The following is a 22,338-nucleotide window of genomic DNA, read 5'->3' on the forward strand; positions in this document are numbered from 1 at the left end:
ATACATAGTCAATATTTTGCCACATCATCGCGACAATGCGACAATGCGACACGTGTCCATTTCTACCAGCTCATTTTCCTTGAAGTGCGTGCCACATCACCAGTGCCACCTCAATGCCCCTGCCACTTGTCGCCCTGTCACATTCTCGCATGCTGAGTCACCTTTTACCACGTATTTTGTGATAGTGTGAGGTTGCAATGTTAGTCGCGCAAGCTGAGCTTCCTTAATATCCATGCCACGTGTCAGTTTTTGGTTGGTCCGTCTCGGTCCATCTGGTTGCCGACGGGTTCATTAGTCATTAGATACGTGTGCTACGTGTCACAAGATTATTTGTCCATTTGACTACCAGCTCATTTGTCCACATCATCTTGTACATTGTTCAAAATTGTCTTACAAACTCACCAAACTGGCATGGGTCCTGCTGCAACTACACCTTAGTGTCTAAATGCATGTGGCTTTTGAGCCTTACCGAGTGTATGTTTGTTTATAAAAATGTTATAAATACCGTTAACACGGGCAATGTGGGATAAGTTCTTCCCCATTCTCTATGCATCAACTCAAAATGTCAGCAAATGCAATGGTTCTCCTAGAACAGACGGACGATGTAAGGAAGAAAAAAAACATTGCATTGGATAACACGTGGAGGCTATACTCATCTTGTGAGGTTGTGTGCTCCTTCACAACTCTTTCCAATAACATTTCACTCCCATTTATATCGCAAGCAATGAACAACAATGATATGAAAACCATATTGCAGTGCATGATTCATTCCATTATAAATGTTTCCCTGTGCTAAAACCACGACGGAATGCCTTAAACAAAACCTCACCTCCTCTATGGTGATCTTATAATTGCAAAAGCAAAGAAGGCATCATGGAGTATAGTGGTTTGTTTCTAATTGTTCCTTGTGTCTTGGTGCACTGACATAGCAGAGGAGTACCAACATGATGGCAGTGATATTTAGCTACATTGCCTTAGAACCCCTTTCAAAACAGTGTCCACAAACCACCTATCACACAATGTGCACATCAGACCCCACACAAGGAAAAATGCATGTTTGGAAGATCCTCTTAATTAGGATGTTCTTTCTTCAGTAGTAAGGGGGAAGAGTTGTATGCTTGTACATGGAGCAATGTATCTTGCATCAATTGGAGTCCAGTATACATGTGCCTCTTCATTTAGTCTTTTTGTGGATGTTCACAATTGGTCAATGATTGTGTATAATAGGTGCTTCTCAGAAATTTAGGACATACCATGATCTGTCATGTGCATTTGCTTATGTTCTAGAACCTTACTAGTTTGGGGGGTGATGCCTTAGTTCAATCTCTTGACAAAAAATGCACCATTGCCGTCAATTTTGACATTCATTGTGTGCCTAATCCAAGTACCTCTTTGGTCTCACATGATGATATATGCATGTTCTTGTATAACATCTAGCAACATTTAATGGCGATGTTTATACTTAAAAGCATATAATCCTATGAGTTGCCTCTTTCATATTCCAAGTCTCATTTGACACAAGTTAAGAGGAGTATTAGTGACAACATTTTAGGCAAGAGACATGTTCTATGTGTGTAGAAAAAATGTGGACAAAATATGATGACAAGATTGTAGAAAAGTCCATTAATCCTTTCATTCTACTAGAGGCACCTTATGCATCCAATGTCTTCTTGCAAAGTATCAGTAGCATCCCAAATTGATCTTTTAATCTCCATTTCACTGGCATCTTCTCATGGCCATAGTATCCTACCATGCTTCATACTTGTCAGTCAAACCCATTTCATGTATTACATACATAATCCCATGTATACCCACTTGATCTCAAATGATCATATATGCATATAAAAAATGCAGTCAATCATAATTGTTTTGATCTCTTAAAATATATAATCCTCACAATGTCTTATTGCTCTTATGAGATTAGTTGGGCCCCAAAGTGTGTCCAGCTAAAAAAATTTTGCGTTTCAAACAATTGACTCTTAGATTGCTTTAGTTGATCCACTGAGTCATTGCATTGGTTTAGATTCAAAATTGATCATTGACTAAACCTCCAAAATTCATTCTTCGCATCTTCTGCCAACTGTCCAATTTTGTGCCAAGAGGTTGTGGAACTGGCCCCAAAAACTGATTAAAACACTCGACCAAGTCCTGAAACTTTGTAGTCATGTTTTTAGGTCCACACACTCCTACCTTGTCGGATTTTGCTTCATAATGGTGTCAGGGTTAAAAGTTATTAACTGTCAAAGTTACCTTCTCTGAATTGTCTTTGTAGGTAAGCACATTAGAAGCATAAAAGTGTGTTCAGATTTGGCTTGGAAAATCAATCAAACGATCACATGGAGACTTGAGATCTGAAGCATTGGTTCATTGCCACATGGAGAATAAAAGTCTATGATTTGGGCTCATGACAAAAAACTAGGTAAGTTTAGCAAGTGTTCAAAGTTGGGTACTTGGAATTGTAGAACTGGGAACACTAGCAGAATATTGATTTTCACAAACGGAATGGACCTGGGAAAGTGTGTAGATGGATTCGTCAAGACTTGAAAACTAATACACTTGAAGTATTTTTAGAGTAGAACACAGTGGTACAATTCTTTTGACTTAGACAATCATGGTTTCAAAGTTGTGACATCCCGAACATGGCTACCAATCAATCTGCACTTTTAGACATCGGTAAAACTTTATAAATTGCATTTTGGAATGCGTTTGAAAATTAGTCAAACAGATTTGTCATAGGATCAAATCTAGAACATAGCATGTCTCTGACCCCTAGAATACAATGCAAAAATAAATTCTTCAATAGGGTCAACTAGGTCGAAGTTATAATTGGTCAAACAGAGCTTCTTGGAATTTTGGGAAATATGATATGCATCAGTCTGACAACAGTAAACAACCAACTTTGAGGGGTTCAAAACCTAGTCAAAACAAATCGAAACAACCTGAAATCTGAAACATAGGTTCTTTGATATGCATACTAAATATTCTCAAAGTGGTGAGGCATGAAACTTTACCAGGTGCAAGACATTTAATTGCAAACTAGGCTTCCTATCGCTGTTTGACATGGGCAAAAAATGCAGATTTGAACAATGCTCAAGATGAAACTTCACGGAATGACTTGGAATGGAAACTAATCATCATGAGATGCATGCATATACTGAATGAAAGGTGTTAAACACATGAAACGCTTCATAGGCCTCAAAATGATAGCCGGGTACATATGCATGAAAAACTCTTATAGGGGCTCAATTAGACTTGTTTTCAGAATGGTACTCAAAATCAGGGCTTCAATTTTGAGTCACAACAGACACTTTGAAGAAATCTTAGATTCATTATCAATGATGAACAGAGTAATGACTAGTAAACAAAAGGAAACTAGATGTAGAATTTTTTGGAGTACTAGGGTGGGTGCTGATAGGGTGATGCACTAGGAAATAGTGATCAATCAGCTCTCTGACATATAACCAATTTATCTAAAAATGAAAGTGAACAGATATGTGACTGATATCAGCTCAAATTATTTCCATAAAATTACTTGATACATAGAAGTGTAAATAAACATCATCATGGCTTGTGGCATTTAGATATGCATAAATAATTCATTTCTATTTAAGGGCCATTTAAAAAAACAAAAAGGACACTTTTTGGAATAGGTGTGAAGAAAAAGTGAATATTAATGCTTCCATTGATCAAGAGCCAAAAATATTTTTATAAATAAAGAAATCCTATATAATAGACTATATGAAACACTTATTTTCAAGGCTCACTTTCAATAGACCTCCATACATGGTGAATATATTTCAGAAGTGCTCATGAAATATACTTGTCTACAATGAATGATGTTCTCTTTTCATGATAACATTTCTCACTGCGTACATACAGAAAACATTTTGTGCACATATTCAATTATATCTGTGATGACATATTGTATTTTGATTACCTATTTTGAGTACCCCTTTTGGTCAAATGGGGACATCAGTCAATAATTTTGTGGATTCATTTTAAGATGTCTAATGTATCAAAATATCTCATCATTTTATTTAAGCTTGCTTGCATTTATGTATGTGCATTTCTGGCTCTGAAGGATTGTCAACATAAACGGGTACTCTTTGCAGGGTGATACTATCTATGGGGCTCTTCATGGACTTGAGGTAATCACTTTCTTCTTCTTATTAGAAATCAGTTATCCCTAAACTTTTAATTACGATGAATGAAAAGCTATATATGTAAGATGTTAAGTTCTTTAAATGGATGTGTGTGGAATAGGATATTATCTTTTTTCCTTCTGAATGATTATTTACCAACAAGAACATGACAAAACAATTCAATTTCGGGAAACTCCAAAATGTATGGTGTTAATATGAATATAAATATCTGTCAAATTGCACCACATCTCTTTTAGTTTCTGTGCATTTTATCAATGTTAATTTTTGTATACAAATTTTAAATTGTGATAAATGGCACCTATAAAACCCAGTTTCGGGACATCTTAACCTGAGAATCATTAAATATTAAGAACTCAGACAGTGAACACTAAATTTTGTTGGTAGTTTCCAATGTATTAAAATGTAGTTTTCTGCAATATTTTACAAAGTCCCAAATTCCTAACACATTGATCAATGTTGCAGACACTAAGCCAGCTTTGTTTATTCAATTCAATTCAAAAAAATGTAATGGTCTCGATGGCTCCATGGATCATAATTGATCAACCCAGATTTTCCTATAGGGGCCTTTTAATTGGTAAGCATAATACTTGCTAGAAGTAATTTTTACAAGTGTCATATTATTTCTGCTTATATAAAGAAGAGATCGAAACAAATGTTTTCTTAATTCCATGGTTCTTGACTCTTTTAATAATGATTCCTGTACTCTCTAATGTTTTATTTTGTTTAATATGTACTACCATAGAGCATAAGTGTTTCCAACATTAGGTTTAAGTTTAACATTAAGAGGCTTAGTTTTCTTTCTCTTACATTGTGCAACTCAAAATTTGATGTCTTTCTGAATTGTAAAAGTCTATTGGGAATTTTTAAGATGTTGTGCCCATACAGAAAATCTCATATTAAGTTTTCGTCCGAGTCAAAAGGAAATCCATTTCTTGTCTATTCCAGTGTTTGGCAGCCAATCCTTACAAAAAAAAATCTACTACCAACTACTCAAGCTTACTTCAAAACAATTGTATCCAGTGTTATTCCTTGGCTGGAGTTGGTAAAGAGCCCAAGTGGCTTTAACTGGCGATGCTGAAGAATGATGATATTGTTTTTGATAAGTTTTGTTGTTTTTTGCTTTTTTAATGTATTTTTTGAATGTATATGATTTTTTTGTTGGATTTTCTCAAAGCATGAAATGCTTGAACAGTATTGAAATGAAATAACAGCTATGCAAAGATCACAATTATCATAGAACTCATGCTGCAATTATAGTTCAAAACTTAAGATAAATTACAATATAAATTGTGAACCCATTGTATGGCACGCTAGAGATAACGAATTTGCAGCAGTGGTGATGTGCCAATCTTACACTCCAGTCACTATGCCAGCCAATATGGTTCGCAGCTGTTGCTAGGAAACACTGCCAGGTTCAGAATGTCACCCGTGGCAGCTAGACTAAGCCACAAGACTGTAAGAAGGCACACCCAGTGGTGGCGTTTATAATATCAAAGGCAGATGCCTATATGAGGCCGGATATCTTGAATGCAGACCCTTAATGATTGATCGCAGCCTGTTAAACCTTGATAGCGACCCTTAACAATGTTCATAACTTCAAGAAAAAATGATTGCAGCTCCAAAATATAAAAGACCAAATAAAAAATGAATGCCGCCCTGCTGTAAATTGACAATAGATATCACAACGCCCAAATACAGAGAGAATGTCGTTTGAATTCAGAATGATCAACGACAAACTTGTAGAGATTTAATGGACACCCAGCTTGGAATGAAACCAATAATAATGGCACCAATGATTGCAAAAGTAGACCGCCTTCTGTTCACAGGAAAATTACAGTAGAGAGATGCCCAAATCAGATTGAAGAAATAATTCAATTCACTATACCTCAGCAATGAATTGAGTGTAAAATCCAGATTCAAAATGCAATTCCAATTTTCTATACAACAACAACAAATTGATTCTCAGATCAAGAGGAATCAATCCTCATGAGAATTCACACTTCAAAACCCTCACAAGAAATTATCCTAAGCAATAGACAATGTGATGAATTATCCTAATCATGGAGTCATATTTATAATTCAATTGTGCAATCCAACTTCTCCTTCACATTTCTCACTTAGGAGGCTTCTCATTCACAATATCAAATTATAATATGAAATAAGATAAAGTCTTTTAATAATTAAGGCTTCATTAATAACTTTATTATATGAACTCCATAATTATGCTCAATCTACTACTAATGAAGACCAACCACTTGTGCTTCCATTGCAATTCTAAATATAGCAATCACCCCAAATTAGACTTTAAAAATTTAGCAAGTCTACCACAGAGACCCTCAAAACTCACTATCAGCTCACGAGGGTCTGCAATGATGAACTGATCAATCCTGGCTACAAGAACTTGCTAAAGCAGGGAAATTCCAGTCCTCACTCCCCAAGATTGCTTGTCCCCAAGAAATCAAACTCTGGGATGCTGAAGTATATCCTTAGGCTCCCAAGTGGCATCCTCATCTTGAAGTCCTTGTCACTTAAGCAAAAACTCTCTTATATATCTCTTCTGCAACTGCCTCTTCTTGGTATCAAGAATCGCCTCAGGGATCAACTCAAGCTGCCCCTCAACATAAAGCGGGGGTAAGATAGGAGATGGTGCAACATGCCTGCCTAGTGCCTTCTTGAGGCGCGAAAATATGGAACACATTATGCACCCTGCTGTCCTTTTGCAGATCAAACTCATATGCAATCTCACCTGTGCATCTCACTATGCAGAAAGGACCATAATATCAAAGGCTTGAGCTTCTCAGATCCACTCATCCTAATGGAGGACTGTTTGTGATGTTCCCTACTAGAGACATACTTAATTTACTCAAAAGTTCCTAATTAGAATTTATATTTCTCTTTCTTCACCTTCCATAAGTTCTAAATTTATTTGTTGATATAGCTTTAAATACCATTCTATGCTTCATCATTAATATTTCTCTCTGTTTGTATAGTCCATACTCCCCTATAAATATATCTTCACATATTTTGGTCCTTATAAATATTTTTCTTATTACTTCTATTTGTATTATTCTTTAAACAGATATTCATATACCTTAATTAAAAACCCTCTGATTTTATTTTTCGTTTCTTTTTCTTCCCCTTCATAAAAGCTGATCAACCCATTGGAATTATAAATAAAGGTTATGCTTCACTGCCAAGTTTCAGATGTGATATGTGAAACTTCTCCCCTAATTCTGAACTTTTAGTTTACCATTATAATTGGATTGCAGCTTTGTTACTGGTATTATAATTTAGACTCCTCTTGATGCTTTCATTCCATCTGCAACTCAAAACTATTACCAACAATGAATTGGATTTCATTTACTAAGCAATTTTTTTCTGTTGTTTTCACTGACATCATGTATTTCCTATAATGTGTGTCGGCATATGCAGCTCACCACAGTATTGGGTATTGATGGAATGATAGATGCCAAATATTACCATTGCAGATATTATAATCAATATAAATTTTAGAGTTACCATCTTGTATTCACTCTCCAAACTAGCTCTCGCTGTAGAGAAGATAGTGTATATTGAATGAAGAATAATGTCCTTGCAATGAAGTTTATGGAAAAATGTTCTATGCTCTTTCACAACTTTTCCTATGATTTTTTTTTACTTGTGAACCTGTATTTATTTTCTTCCTTCGTTGGAATTGATTCCTTCCCCTGTTCTTTGCCATGGAGATTCTTTCTTCGGTGTTATACTTATAATTTTCCTTTTGTAATATAATCACAAATACCATTCTAATAATATAATCTGGATGAAATAATTTAGCACTCATCTATTTTGATGAAATAATATAGCAATCTTTATATTCCTCTATTCTCCTCCTATTTTGTGCAATGCTTTTATTTATGTTACTCTTTTGTTGTTACCATCTTTTTATTTTCTTCCTCATACTTAGTTTTATCTTCTTATAATGTTTTCTGGGTGTTGTGATTGATCTGATAACTAATGCTGACTTTGCTTCCCTCAAAGCGCAAATTGTTATCTCCTTATTTTGGAGTGTGTATATTGCTTCTTATTCTCTTTTTTTCCTCCATAATCGAATTGGGTAGAATTTTCTGAACGCTGCTCTAATCAAAATAATCTGTGAAGGATAAGATAGTAATATAAAAATATCCCATGATGATCTTTTGAAAAGAGTTCGAACCTTATCTTTTATCTTGCAAATATTGGATTGAATGTTGAAGAGACATATTGTTCCAAATTGCATCAATTGCTATCTAGCAATTATATATATGATGGAGGGTTCAGAGCTGCAAGGCAACCCAGCGAGGCATGAGGCCTGCGAGCTACCAACCAGCGAAGGCCACCACTGAAAGATTTAGGAACCTGATATGGGCCCACACGTGCTTGAAACCTCTTCAGCTTAGAGCCAAGGACCGAGGGGCATCCATGCCATCAAAATCACTTGGGGCATGATCTCAGCCTTAGAGCCTTGCACTCAACAAGACTTGATCCTTGGTGGGCTCTTTGTGAGCCATTCAACTTCACCAATAGACTAAGGGCCCATTGAGTCTAGCAAAATTTTTAATTATCTATTGATATTATGTTTATTGTATTAGCTAATGGAATTAATATCCAATATTGTTTGTCCTTGTATAATTTGCTATTTTATTGTTATTATTTATTTAATGATATTATTATTTGTTTGAATATTTTATATTTAAATTTAGATTATAATCATTGGTAATCTTTCATTTTTAACGTTGATAAATATATTTATTATTTATTGACTAATTATTTAGTGTAGACGATAGTATAATATATTTAAAGATTATATTTAATTATATTATTATTTATATGATTACATTATTTACATATTGACACTATATCAATTGATAAAATATAATATTATATTAGTTTGATATCTTATTGAAATAGCATATTTAATAATAAATTATATTATAATATTTATTTATTTACTATTTTTTGATATTACTTATTAAATTTAGTCTTTGAAATGGGGACATTATAGTCCGCTCTTCCTCAATTTGCTTGTCCTCAAGCAAAGCAAATTTATATTCTATAGCTCCAATATCTAATATAGCGGCCCTAAAATGTTTATTTCAACATGAGGTTAGAATTGTAATTAATGAATATGGATTTATCAAATTAGGTGATCATGATATTAAATTTACAACAATTCAAAAAGATAAACTTATCTTCATTTGTTGTGGCATGTTCTTCTCCTAGCTATGCATTGCCTTGACCTATGATAAGCCCTGAGGAGTAATCCTTATAATCTTTTGGTGAAGATTTTATCTCTTCCCAAATCTTATGGACACCCTTTAAGTATGCAATTGTAATCCTTAGGGGAGACTTTATCTCACCCTAGCCCTCTATGAACATCCCTTTATGACTATCCATCTCTATTTAATCCTTAGGAGAAACTCTAACTCACTCTAAGGCCTCTAATGATATAATCTCTACTTTGTAGTGGGGTGCCTTAGTAGTTCTCCCATAATCACAAAAGAGTAGGGCACCTTACGTGTGGTCCTCCCTTGATTGCTATTGTAAAAGGGTTCTCTCAACAATTCTACCTCAACTACTTTTGCAATAGGGTGTCCTTAGCGGTTCTCCCTCACTTAAAGCATATGAGGGCACCCTTCTGTGGTTCTCCCTTAACTATTGCTATAATGGGCTGCCCTTCACGATTCTCCCTTAATTGCATCTTGGGTCTCTTCTGCAATAAGGTGCCCTAGCGGTCTTCCCTCACTCATAGAGCAGTAGGGTGACCTTGTAGCAATTCTCCCTAACAAGCTTCTGTGATAGAGTGCTCAAATGATTCTCCCTTAATCACTACCTTGTGAAGGTGCTAACAATATGGTGCCTTTTGTGGTTCTCTCTTAATTGCCACTCTTTCCCTTCATATATATTATATATTTAAATGTCTATTAATAACAATCAAAAATAAATTTACAAAATATATACATCTATACATTACCGATTTCTTAGATTGTTGGAATGGCTATGGTGAACCTCTTTGAACTCTTTCTTTTTCAATTACATAAGAAGTGCCATCATCTTGTGCTTGTCTATTATGTCGTGTCTTTAGTCTCAAACGAGGCCTTCGTAACTTCTTATCTTGTTGTATATCCTAGAGGATGAAAAGGTCACTTTGATACCACTATGATGTACCCTACTCTCTAGACATACTTATTTTACTCAATAATTCACCTTTCATAATTTCTTTACTTATTTGTTCATATAGATTTGAATACCATTCTATGCTTCTATCACTAAGATTTCTTTCTTTGTCCGTATAGTCCATAGTCCCCTATAAATACATCTTCACATATTTTGGTCCTTATAAATATTTTTCTTATTACTTATATTTGTGTTATTTTTCAAACAGATATTCATATACCTTAATTTAAATACCTATGATTTTATTTTTTGGTTCTTTTTCTTTTCTTCCCCTTAATAAAAGAAGACCAACCCATTGTAATTATATATAAAGGTTATCCTTGACTGCTAAGTTTCAGATGTGATATTTTAAACTTCTCTCCTAATTCTGAACTTTTATTTAACCATTATAATTGGATTGCAACTTCGTTACTGGTATTATAATTTCGACTCCTCTTGATGCTTTCATTCCATCTGCAACTCAAAACTATTCCCAACAACGAATTGGATTTCATTTACTATGCAATGTTTTTCTTTTCATTTCACTGAAATCATGTATTTCCTATATTGTGTCTTAACGGCATATGCAGCTCTCCATAAGATTCGGTATTGATGAAATGATAGATGCCCAATTTTACCATTACAAATATTCTAATCTATATCAAATTAGAGAGTTATCATGTTGTATTCTCTCTCCAGTCCAGCTTTTGCTACAGAGAAGATAGCGTACATCGAATGGAGAATGATGTCCTTGCAGTGGAGTTTACATCAAAATGTTCTTATGCTCTTTCGCAGCTTTTCCTATGAATTTTTTTTACTGGTGAACCTATATTTATTTTCTTCCTTCGTTGGAATCGACTCCTTCTTCTGTTCTTTGCCATGGAGATTCTTTCTTCATTGTAATACTTGTAAGATTCTTCTTCTAATATAATCACTATCGCTGATTCTAATAATATATTCTGGATGAAATAATTTAGCACTCATCTATTTTGATTAATTAATTTAGCAATCTTTATATTCCGCTATTCTCCTCCTATTTTGTGCAATGCTTTTTATCTGTGCTACTCTTGCGATGTTACATTCTTTTCGTCTCCTTCCATATATTTATTTTTATCTGCTTATAATGTTTGCAGGGTGTTTTGATTGATATGATAACTAATACCAATTTTGCTTCCCTCAAAGCGCTGATAGTTATCTCCTTTTTTTTGAAGTGTGTATATTGCTTCTAATGCTCTTTGTTTTCCTTCATAATCGAATTTGGTAGAATGTTCTGAAAGCTGCTCTAATCAAAGTAATCTGTAAAGGATAATATAGTAATAACCGACCCAAAAAAAATAGTAATATAAAATATCCTATGATGATCAGTTCGAACCCTATCCTGGACCTTGCAAATATCAGATTGGGATGCATCGCCTGAATGTTGAAGAGAGGTATCTTTCCAAATTGTATCAATTGCTATCTAGCATTTATTTTAATTATATATTGTTATTATGATTATTGTAGTTTGAATTGTATTAACTAATGAAACTAATATTCAATATTGTTTGTCCTTGAATAATTTGCTAGTTTAATATTATTATTTTAGAAATATTTTATATAAAAATTTATATTATAATCATTGGTAATCTTTCATTTCAACATTGATAAATATATATTTATTATTTATCAATGAATTATTAAGTGTAGATGACATTATAATATAACTAGAGATTATGTTATAATTATATTATTATTTATATGGTTACATTATTTTCATATTGCCACTATATCAATTGATATAATATAATATTATATCAATTTGATATCTTATTCAAATAGCATATTTAATAATAAATTATATTATAATATTTATTTATTCATTATTGTTTAATATTTAATTATGAAATTTAGTGTTTGAAATGGGGACATTACAATGTCTCTATGGCTGCAACATCAAATAAACCCTATTGCCCACTTGAACAGAGCAAGGAGTCCTCTGATTAGCATACTGCTTCTATTGATTATATGTGTTGAGTGGATATTTTGCAACCGACAGTTTTGGGTAAAATCTAGTCGCAAAATATGATGACCAGCCACAGCGTGTGAGACAGAGTCTCTCCTACCTTAAAGGGAAGGCTCCCACTTTCTTACCGTTTCTTGGATCAACTCAAGGTAAGCAAGAAGTTGAGAGATTTTGTAAGGGGCGTTACCAGTATTCTTTTCTCTTAGCTTTCAGGAAAGAATCCACTTACCCACAGAGTGAGTAATGGGCAAGATGAAACCTCAAACTACATTTCTATCTAAAGTTGTAAACGGTGATACCAATAAACCAACACTTAACTCCAAGGCTAGCTGAAAGCGTACCAGTTTGGTTCTAAGTCCTGTTTGTCTAATTTATAAGAAAAATCACTACCATTGGGGCACAAAGACTTCCAGAACTAGATGATCTCTATTCTATAAGAAAACTTCTACCATTGGGGCACAAAGACTTCCAGAAGTAGGGAGATTCTAACTATTTTTTGTGAGCTTGAGATAGTGGTAAAAGCTACAGTCAAAGCTCCTACTCTATGTATTGCCACGATTGCTCCCAATCAAAGCTTCGGTTCCGATTGCTTCTTAAATCACTATGCTCTATTATTGAACACACAATAATAACACGAATCAAGGACAATAGGCACAAATTATAGTCAAAGCTTCTAATTTGCTCTATCACAATTGCTTTTAGTCAAAGCTTTGAATCCTATTGCTTATTTTATTCATTTTTCTCCCAAATTTGTACTACACAATCAAAGCTATGCTTGCAGAAGTCTGGCAGAGCTTTCTTAAATACGGCAAAAGATGATTTTTACAATGAGGGGGGCAATCCTTATATAGGCAAAGGAGTTGAGAAAAAGATGGAGGAAAAAGTGAGAGCAACTCAACCAACTTTGACCTAGTCTAACTAACAAGAGAAATTATTGGATTACATGTCATTACACATGTAAGTTGTATTACATATAATTACACATTTTCATCTAATACATCATCTTCAATTACAAATATGAAAGAAGAAGAAGAAACACGGAAGAGAATTGAAATGATCCTAGGGATTATTTTGAAGGGCCTTGTATTGGAAGTTCCTATATTTTGTGCCACTACATTCACCTTGATAACCATAGTGTTGCGTCTTTTGATAGCCTCTGACTCTCTTTGATGAATTGTTTGTTGTGATCAAGCTTTTTCTCATTCGAGTTGTCATGAATTCTCCTTTATAGATTGGCATATTTTGGAGTCTTTGACACTTTGAAAACCTTCTCAATGGTGTCCAAATGTAAACTCGGAACAACTTTCCACCAACATTTTTTTTTTTTTGAAGCAAAGTGCTTCACACATTCCCACACAAACTCAAGTTCTCGGACAACCATTAGGAAAATGGAGACCAAATGAATTACCGCTTCTTTGATTTGAAACACACCTTCTTTACTGGATGCCTTCATTGTTTATAAAAATCCTAACATATCTTGACTTGTTGTAACATGAAATTTTCAATGGAATTGAATCCATCATTAGAAGATATGGATTCTAACTCCATGATAATATTGACAAAATGGGTCTCTGAGGAACAATGTATTTGGAGTATTGATTAGATACTCATGGAACATATGCAATAAATTAGATGTGATATGGAAAGTGCATGCAGAGGGCTAAAATGGGATTTAGGAAGGTGGATGGCATGTAAATGTGTATTGAAAAAGGATGAGTTCTTGGAAAGATGCCTTGAGGAATAAAAGCTAGGCACATGGGAATGGGTGCAAATGATAACTTTTGACTTTATAAGTGTGACCTTTAGTAAAAAACAGGTTCTCTGGATATCATTACACATAAATTGGATTACATGTAAAGCAAACATACATTTAGGTTTGGAAGATGGAAATGCATGTAAATGGGAGTAGAAAGTGAGATGTGTGAAAGTGGAAATGGAGAATGAGATTACATGTATGTGTGGATGATGGATGGAAATACATGTAATCGCATGTGAAGAGTGAGGTGCGAAGCGTTATGATATCTAATGATGGAGGTGGAATGAAATGATGCACTTGCACGAAGAGGTGGAAGGTGGAGTGAAGTGAAACGTGGTCAAGTTCTTGGGAAAGTACTTGCAATTTCTTCCAAAAAAAGAAAAATAAAACACAAGCACAAAAGAAACATGTACCTTCGCAAACATGTCAACAAACAAGTTACTTCAAAATGCAAATTCGAATTTGGAATTTGGAAAAAAAACCAAAAAGTATGAAAATGAGAATTTTCATCATATGTATAGGCAAAATGCACTTTTCATGGCATATACATGGACAAGTGTGCAACTTCAAGCTAAAATATGTATGGAAATAGCAAGATAAGCATGAATTAATGAACAAGTTTGAAAAGGTCCACTTACTTGGAGATCAAAGAGCCAAAATAGCAAGAATCATAGACTTTAAAGACCAATTCTCCTCCAAATTTGGATTCAAAAACAATAATTTGAATTTTTCTGTACTTGTATTCAACAAATATTAATGAGCAATGAGGGGTCAAATTTTACATGAGAATGCCAAAAACGTGGTCTTCAAAGGAAATAGCATGCATTAAAACTCAAAAACAACCTCTATTGATCCAAATGTATGGGCTAGAAATGTCATTTTTTGAGTGTTTTTAACAAAAAGGTTCCATTTTTTTGCAAAAATATGGGCTGTTTTTGCAAAAACGTGGCTCACAAATGCATAAATTGATTTTTTTTCGCTTCGATATACAAAAACGACTTCCCCAAATGCTATTACAAATTCAAAAAGCATAAAAATTGATAAAAAAACACAATTTTCTGGGCGTTTTTGGCAAAAACGTGATTCATGGAAGGCATGAAATGAAGCGTTTTTGACATCTAAAGACAAAAATGTGTTCTTCAATAGCATATACATGAATCGAAACCTCAAAATGACTTCTATTTGAACCAAAAAGTGATCAAAACTGCCCCAAATCTGGGCGTTTTTCACAAAAATGTGGCTAAAAAATGCCATGAAATGAATTGTTTTTTGCATGAGATTGAATGCCCAGGTCATTATAATGCCAACAGATGCAAAAGAAACCCTCGTTTTGGGGATTTAAAGCTATATAATGGGCACATCTGCTCATTTTTAGTGGAAAACGTGTTCTTGGAGAGGAAAAACATGAAGGTTTTTGCCCTTCTTTCTTCAAATTTGGCTTCATCATTTGCAAATGCATGAAACATATGTAAAGAGCATTCTCCAAGTGCCATTACATATTTTAAAAACATGTAATTGATCTTTTCATGTAAAACACACTCTAGAAGTGACATCACATATTTAAAACCATGTTTCAAGGCAAAAAAAAATTCTCCAAGTGTCATTACATATTTTAAAAACATACAAAACTCACTCTAGGAGGGTCATTGCACATTTTAAAAACTCAAATATGCATTGCTCACTTTAGGGTGGTGAATGCATATTTTATGTCGAAGGCGTTTGCATGCTTTTAGTTCAAAAACTTATTCTCTAGGAGCATTTGCATATTTACATGCAAATGGGTTTGAAGGACATGTTTGCACAACTTAAGATCAATTAAGCACATGTTTATTTAATTTTTGAAGGAATATCACTTAATTGAGTCATAAATAATGTTTACACTATATAATTTAATAAATAATGTGCGAATATCATTCAAAAAGTAATATTTATTAAGATGTTTTGAATTAAAACTAAAAGAATAAAATCAAACTATATAGTTAATATAGTCACTTAAGTGAACAAGAGCTCTGTTTGAGCTAGAGTCCTTGCCTCTTGAAGGGTGTAAATCAGATTTTATAAGAATATAAATTAAATCTGAATTGGTAAATTTGATTTGATTAAAGATCATGCTATGAACAATGTTTGCAATTAAATAATGAAAAATGAAATAAAGTGTTTATATATTTTATTAATCAAATTTCTATTTTTTTTCACAGAGACACATCATGTAACAATTTGTCACCATAGTGGGCTAGTGTGGAGGAAATTGGGTTAGGGTTATATACAATCGTACAGGTAGGTCATGAATTTGGACCATAAGAATCCATCTAAGTTTTAGTTGAGACACACAAAATTGAATGCCAAGTGAGAATCCAATTATTATGATCTCCACTAGTAGACAAACTCAAGTTACAAATCACAACATACAAGTTGGAGCTTATATAAGAGGTCATTAATGACTAATAATGTAATACAGTGTACAAGCTAGAGCTTTCTATGTCAATACGATAAGATCTAGTGTCTCTATCTTGATTATGTTTAATAAATACAAACTTACTTTAAAAGGATTCAATTTAAATTAATAATAAACTATAAGATTTTGGCTAGCACTTATCTTTTAGTTTAGTTAGTTATAGTTAGTTACAATTATCATATGAAATACAATTATAATTATAAAATTTATTATATTTTATTTATAATAATTTTATTTGATATAAATTTATATAGTTATAATTATAATAAATTAGAAATTTTTAATTGTGATGACAAAATTTTGTCAAATACACAATAAATACTTTATAAAATCAAAAACATTATATATAAATTATTAAAAAATATAAGTATAAATGAACATTCTATACTAAAACATAATCATATTCTATATTAAAATATAACCTCTTTCAAAATTTTCTTTATATTACTAATTTACATATTTTATCAAATAAACAAATTGATTCATATTGTTTTTATATGCTAAATATCGCCATCATATCTTCCATCATTTTGTATTATATTTTGATTTTCGGTACTATTCTGATGCTGTTCGATATTCCCCAAATTTACCAGTCATGGCTTTTAAAATTTGGATGAAGAGCTGCCACTCCAGTTTTCAACGCACTTGCCTTGCCACTCATTCTGATCATTTATGGTGTCCTTGCTGGACTGGTCTATGAGGTACCTTTGCATGCCATGGATCTCCACTTTGTTGAACCTTGTCAAAGTTTTCACAAATTTCAGCCAACAGCTGTCAATGAATTTTTTGTGTTATCGTCTATGTACTACTGTATTGAGTTGGGAGGCACAATATCATATGCCAGATTCTACACAACCATCATGTCATTTGCAATTACAATATTTGGAAAAAGATTGCCTTTGAATTATGCTTCAATGGATGTGAAGAACCTGTTTGGAGACTTCGTTTGGGCACATGCACAAAGGGCGGTGGCAAAGGAATTTCCATACACCTGTCGATTCTAAAGCATTCCATAAGCTTTATTTTCTCAAATAATCAATGAAAACATGGGTTCTTATCTGTACTTCCGGACTGGCCTAGATGGGGTAATGTCAAGCCTCTTTATTATGCAGGGCCTTTTCACCCTTGCAAAAATCCACGCATTCAAGATACACTAACTGTAAGATTGTACACTGTAAGTGTGACAGAGGAGGAACAATTGTCTATTGGGTTTTCACCACATGATTGCTATACTCAATCTAAATTTCCAAATGGTTGACATCTTTGGCACCCAATGCATCCCTCAGCAGGAGCTGAAGAATTCCAGTCTAATAGGGGATGCTCTCAAGGTTGTCATTTGTGGGGATATGGAGTACTCCAAGAGAATATTTTCTAGTCTTATTGCATAGGAGCTGAAGATTCCAGTCTAACAGGGGAAGCCTTAGGGTTTCTCTAAATATATGCAACACTGACATGAAATATCTCTTGGAGTCCTCCACTTTTTTTCTCAACCATGCCATGGCATACAAGACACTTGGATGCTAGTAGGATTAAATTCAGGTCTACAATTCAACAATTGTCAATGACGTTCATAAATGTTTCTATTCGAAAGCTTTATTTTCGAGATTTTGATTAGTAGATGTCCAGTTTAAATGATATAGAGAAAATTCTTTTACCTTTTTAAAATTTTCATTCGTTTCGCCATTTCTAGAGGAGAGGCAAGCTTGCAGATTTGAAGAACGTTTCATGGTGCTACGAACAACCATTCAAATTTGGGGAATTTTCTAGAGTTTAATTTTTGGTAATTTTTGGTATCGATAAATCAATTATATCCCTAGGAAAATAGGGATCAGCCAATAAAAAAAAATATTAATGTTTAAAAATTAATTATTTTTAGAACCTTAACAATAGAATCATTTTGACTAAAAAATAAATTGTAGACCACTAGTGGGAACATTAGTTCCCAAGCTAGGACTAAAAATTAAAAAGCAACTCAACTTAAAAATATAACATAAAGTGCACTATAGACATGATATTTTAATTTGTGCAATTGCACCTCAAGAGTCCACTTTTTGGGCACTAAAATAGTCATATCTTTTGATTTCCAACTCCAATTAAGCCCTAAGATAGACCGAACTGAAGGAAAAATCGAAAGCAATGACTTGAGCAAAACCCAAAACCCAAAACCAAAAGCCAACAAGCACACACTCAAAATGAGAAAAAGATCATTGAAGGCTTCAAAAATCAAGTATAGGCTCAACAAATTAAAAAACTAAAAAGACTTGATGAAAGCCTTCAATAAAAGAATTTGTTACATGAATTGGTTTTGATTGATCACTCAACATTAACCAATTGAATAACAAATTCAACTCAGAGAAATGTAAAACTAGTGTGAAATTTTTTTGCATTGTTACCTGCATTTTGTCACTACAAAATGCAAGACAACAACTGGCTTTATCTGGAGAATGTTACTCGTTTGTTCTTGAAAACAAAGAGTGACATAGAACCTAGTTCTCTAAGTGACTTTATCCACTCCATTGGGCTATAGAGTTAGGCGGCCAAAAACAAAACAAAAATGTGCAAGCGCACTTATTAACAACAAAGAAAAACTTACCTAGTTAAAACTAGCCAAAAATGCAAATTTTTAGATGAAACCATTAACTGGCTCAACAAAATAGTTACCTTTTTTCAGTAGCTTGTAGTACCTTCCATGTTTACATGCAACTTCATATTAATGGAACATGTACAATTGGATGATGTCAGTGCTTGATGTAACCCATCTTGGAAGAGATGAAGGAATTCACCTTTTTGAGATGAATCACGTGTACTACTGCTCCAAGATAAGTCAATGAATTGAAACTGCTTCTCTAGAACTGAGCATTCTTCTTTGACATCTTCTTTGATAGTATTTTCATGTTCAGGTACATGTCGAATCTTTAGCTTTCCATTAGCCTCCAACCAAGCAAGATGTCGGATTGGACTTCCTCTTGATCGAGCAAATTCTGATTTTTTCTTGCCAACTGCAACTTGCTTGATTGGTTCATCAATCACCAACATCTAAAAATGATCAAGAAAACCTTACTCATGTGATTTCAGTAATGACATGACTGTACTGCCTAGCTCAACATAGTGCTCACAAACTTTTGACTTGGGAATGTCTTAATTGTTTATGAGAAATTCCTTTACAAGCTCCGGGGTAGAACATTTATGCAAAGTGTTCCCAAGTTCATGACCTTGAGACACAAATACATCATTTTCAGCTCACTTCGAACTTGCTTGTACGTCCACTTTGATGACATGATTATTTTGAACATGGGACAATTTTTTTTTCTTCATCATCTTTTCATCATTGGCCTTTTGAGACTTCGTGCACTAGATATTAGAGTCGCCAGCTATTTCTTTTTGTTTTTCCTGGAAGAGAATAGCAAGATCACTAGCTTCGGATACAAGATGCTTCACTGTTGCCTTCGCTAATGTTGCTTCAATTGCAAGCTTCTTAGATGGTGAAGCTAATTTTTGTAAGGGGTGTTACCAATTGAATAACAAATTCAACTTAGAGAAATGCGAAACTAGTTTGCAAAAGTTTTGTATTGTTATTTGCATTTTGTAATGAAAAAATGCAGGATAGTAGCTGGCTTTGTTTGGGGAATGTTACTCGTTTGTTCTTGAAAACAAAGAGTGACATAGAATCTAGTTGTCTAAGTGCCTTCATCCACTCCATTGGGCTATAGAGTTAGGCGACCAAAAAACCAAACAAAACAAAATCGACTAAAGCAAAGGAAAACTAATAAAACAAAAATGTGCAAGCACACTTATTAGCAACAAAGAAAAACCTACCTAATTAAAACTAGCCAAAAATGCAAATTTTTAGATGAAACCATTAATTGGCTCAACAAAATAGCTACCTTTTTTCAGTAGCTTGCAGTACCAAGATCCAAACTAGAACCAATATCATAGCATGTAAGGCCTCTTCTGCACAATGTGGGCTTCTCCTTAAAATGTAAGATAGAGAAGAAATGACATATTGTCCATATATGTTGCACTATGTATAAAAGCTTATTTCTTTTGCCTTTATAAAAGCTTTTTCTTAAATTTTTGCCTGATTATTTACACATGCAATGCACTGAAATGTATCAAGATGGTTATAGATGATTGATCTGCTGTGATTGACTCCATAGGGATTTTCCTTCTATCAATTGATAAATAGAAGTAGCATGCAAAACTACACAAAGCAATAGAATAGGATCATGATCACGGGCACAATAAATTCTGACTAACAGAGAATTTCTTCTTACCTTCATATTGAGTTGATATCATTTACCCTTGTATTTTATTATTGCAATAGCAACATTGACAAGTGAAAAGGACATGTTATTTATATTTGAGCCTAGGCAATGGATTTATTCTAATAATTTCCGCATGCAACTTAAAATGTTAATGCAGATACAGCACGGCATTTTCAACCCTTGGAGATACTCAAGAAAGTGATTGATGCTATGGCTTACTCAAAATTGGTAGATTCTCTATTCCTATCAACAGTTTTCAAAAAGTTTAATTGGACATCCCTTTTAAAGATTAAGGTTTGCCAAAAAACACTCACTAAGAATGCTTAACATTTATCTCTCGCTCTCAAAACAGAAATGTTGAAAAAAGGGTTTATAGTTTATAGTTTTTTTGATGTTGATTCCATTTGAAGGACTAAGGTTTGTGAAAAATCACTTAGAATGCTTAAAGAAAATAAACACTGATCTCTCTCTCTCTCTCGCTGTTTTGATGGTTAGTGTTGTTCCATTCCCACAATTATTTTGTCTATCTATGGACCTTCAAATAAACGTGTTTCTTCTCAGCTTGTTTGTGAATTATTTCCTTTGGGGCATATTGTCTCTTCAAATTCTTGGACTACTTAAGCTGCTTCCATCTGATTCTTTGCTATACGGGCCATGATAAAACGGAAATCCATGTTCTGACTTTTCTGATCTTGCAAGTGGATGCATTTCTAACGAAACAATTAAATCTTGAAATGAAAGTGATATTTTATTGAGTTATAAATATTAATGGGGGAAGATGAAACATGGTAAGTGGCTGGAACTACTAGTGTAAAGGGAAGAAAAGAGAGGAAAACTAGAGAAAGGGAAGGGGAGTTAATCTGAAAGAAAACTAAAAACTAAAATGGAGATGGATGGAATCAAGTGACATGTGAGGAAGATTACAAATTAATTAATTAGGTCGATGGAATAGTTGACTAACTATTTAATTTATTTGATAATAACCAAATTATTTAGTTAACCTACAAGTAATGCATAATTGTGTAATTACTTGTTCATTAGCTAATAATTCAGAGGTAGAGGGATCTAGAATGTGTCAATTAATTGATTACTAAATAAAATTATAGATTCATTAATATAGTAATTCTGAAGTTGGTAGAGATAGCTTAGGGATTGTTCAGTTTATGTTCCCTATTTATAAAGGTCATCATATAACAAGTTGATGGAGGCTATTGCTATTTTGTATGTTGTGGAGAGTTCTTGTGCTCTTAGATGGAGCAGGTTCATTTGTGAATCTAGTTCACAGGCAGTGGTGCATTTGTCATCTCATTAACATTCTGAGGATGTTAGTTGGCAGTTAGCTTTCGTTTTTAACCAGATTCTCAATTTGTGTGTTTCTTTGGATCCTGTAACTTTTAATCATATCTCCAAGGAGTGGAATGAGGTAGAATATTGTTTGGCCAAATGGGCATCTAATTACATGCAAAATTGAAATATTGTGGATAAGGATCAATTACCTCTGGGTTTGTCTCCTCAGTTAGACC

At 33.6% G+C, this 22,338-nt stretch overlaps 1 protein-coding gene across 4 annotated transcripts in view; it reads left to right on the forward strand.

Annotated features, from left to right (window-relative positions):
• HEXO3 (beta-hexosaminidase 3) overlaps positions 1-22,338 on the forward strand; it is a 296,756-nt gene that overhangs the window by 24,637 nt on the left and 249,781 nt on the right. For 3 of the 4 annotated variants that reach the window (XM_089829123.1, XM_089829126.1, XM_089829130.1), the window contains 3 exons: positions 4,113-4,148; positions 4,626-4,737; positions 20,973-21,043. In XM_089829123.1, coding sequence (XP_089685249.1) covers positions 4,113-4,148; positions 4,626-4,737; positions 20,973-21,043 — 219 coding nt within the window. Of the gene's footprint in view, positions 1-4,112; positions 4,149-4,625; positions 4,738-10,764; positions 11,246-20,972; positions 21,044-22,338 lie in introns of those variants that run through there. The other variant, XM_089829136.1, reaches the window with a different exon arrangement.

The sequence above is a fragment of the Cupressus sempervirens genome, chromosome 1, assembly GCF_028749045.1.
Source record: "Cupressus sempervirens isolate cs-2001-9-10 chromosome 1, ASM2874904v1, whole genome shotgun sequence".
NCBI classification, from domain to species: Eukaryota; Viridiplantae; Streptophyta; class Pinopsida; order Cupressales; family Cupressaceae; genus Cupressus; species Cupressus sempervirens.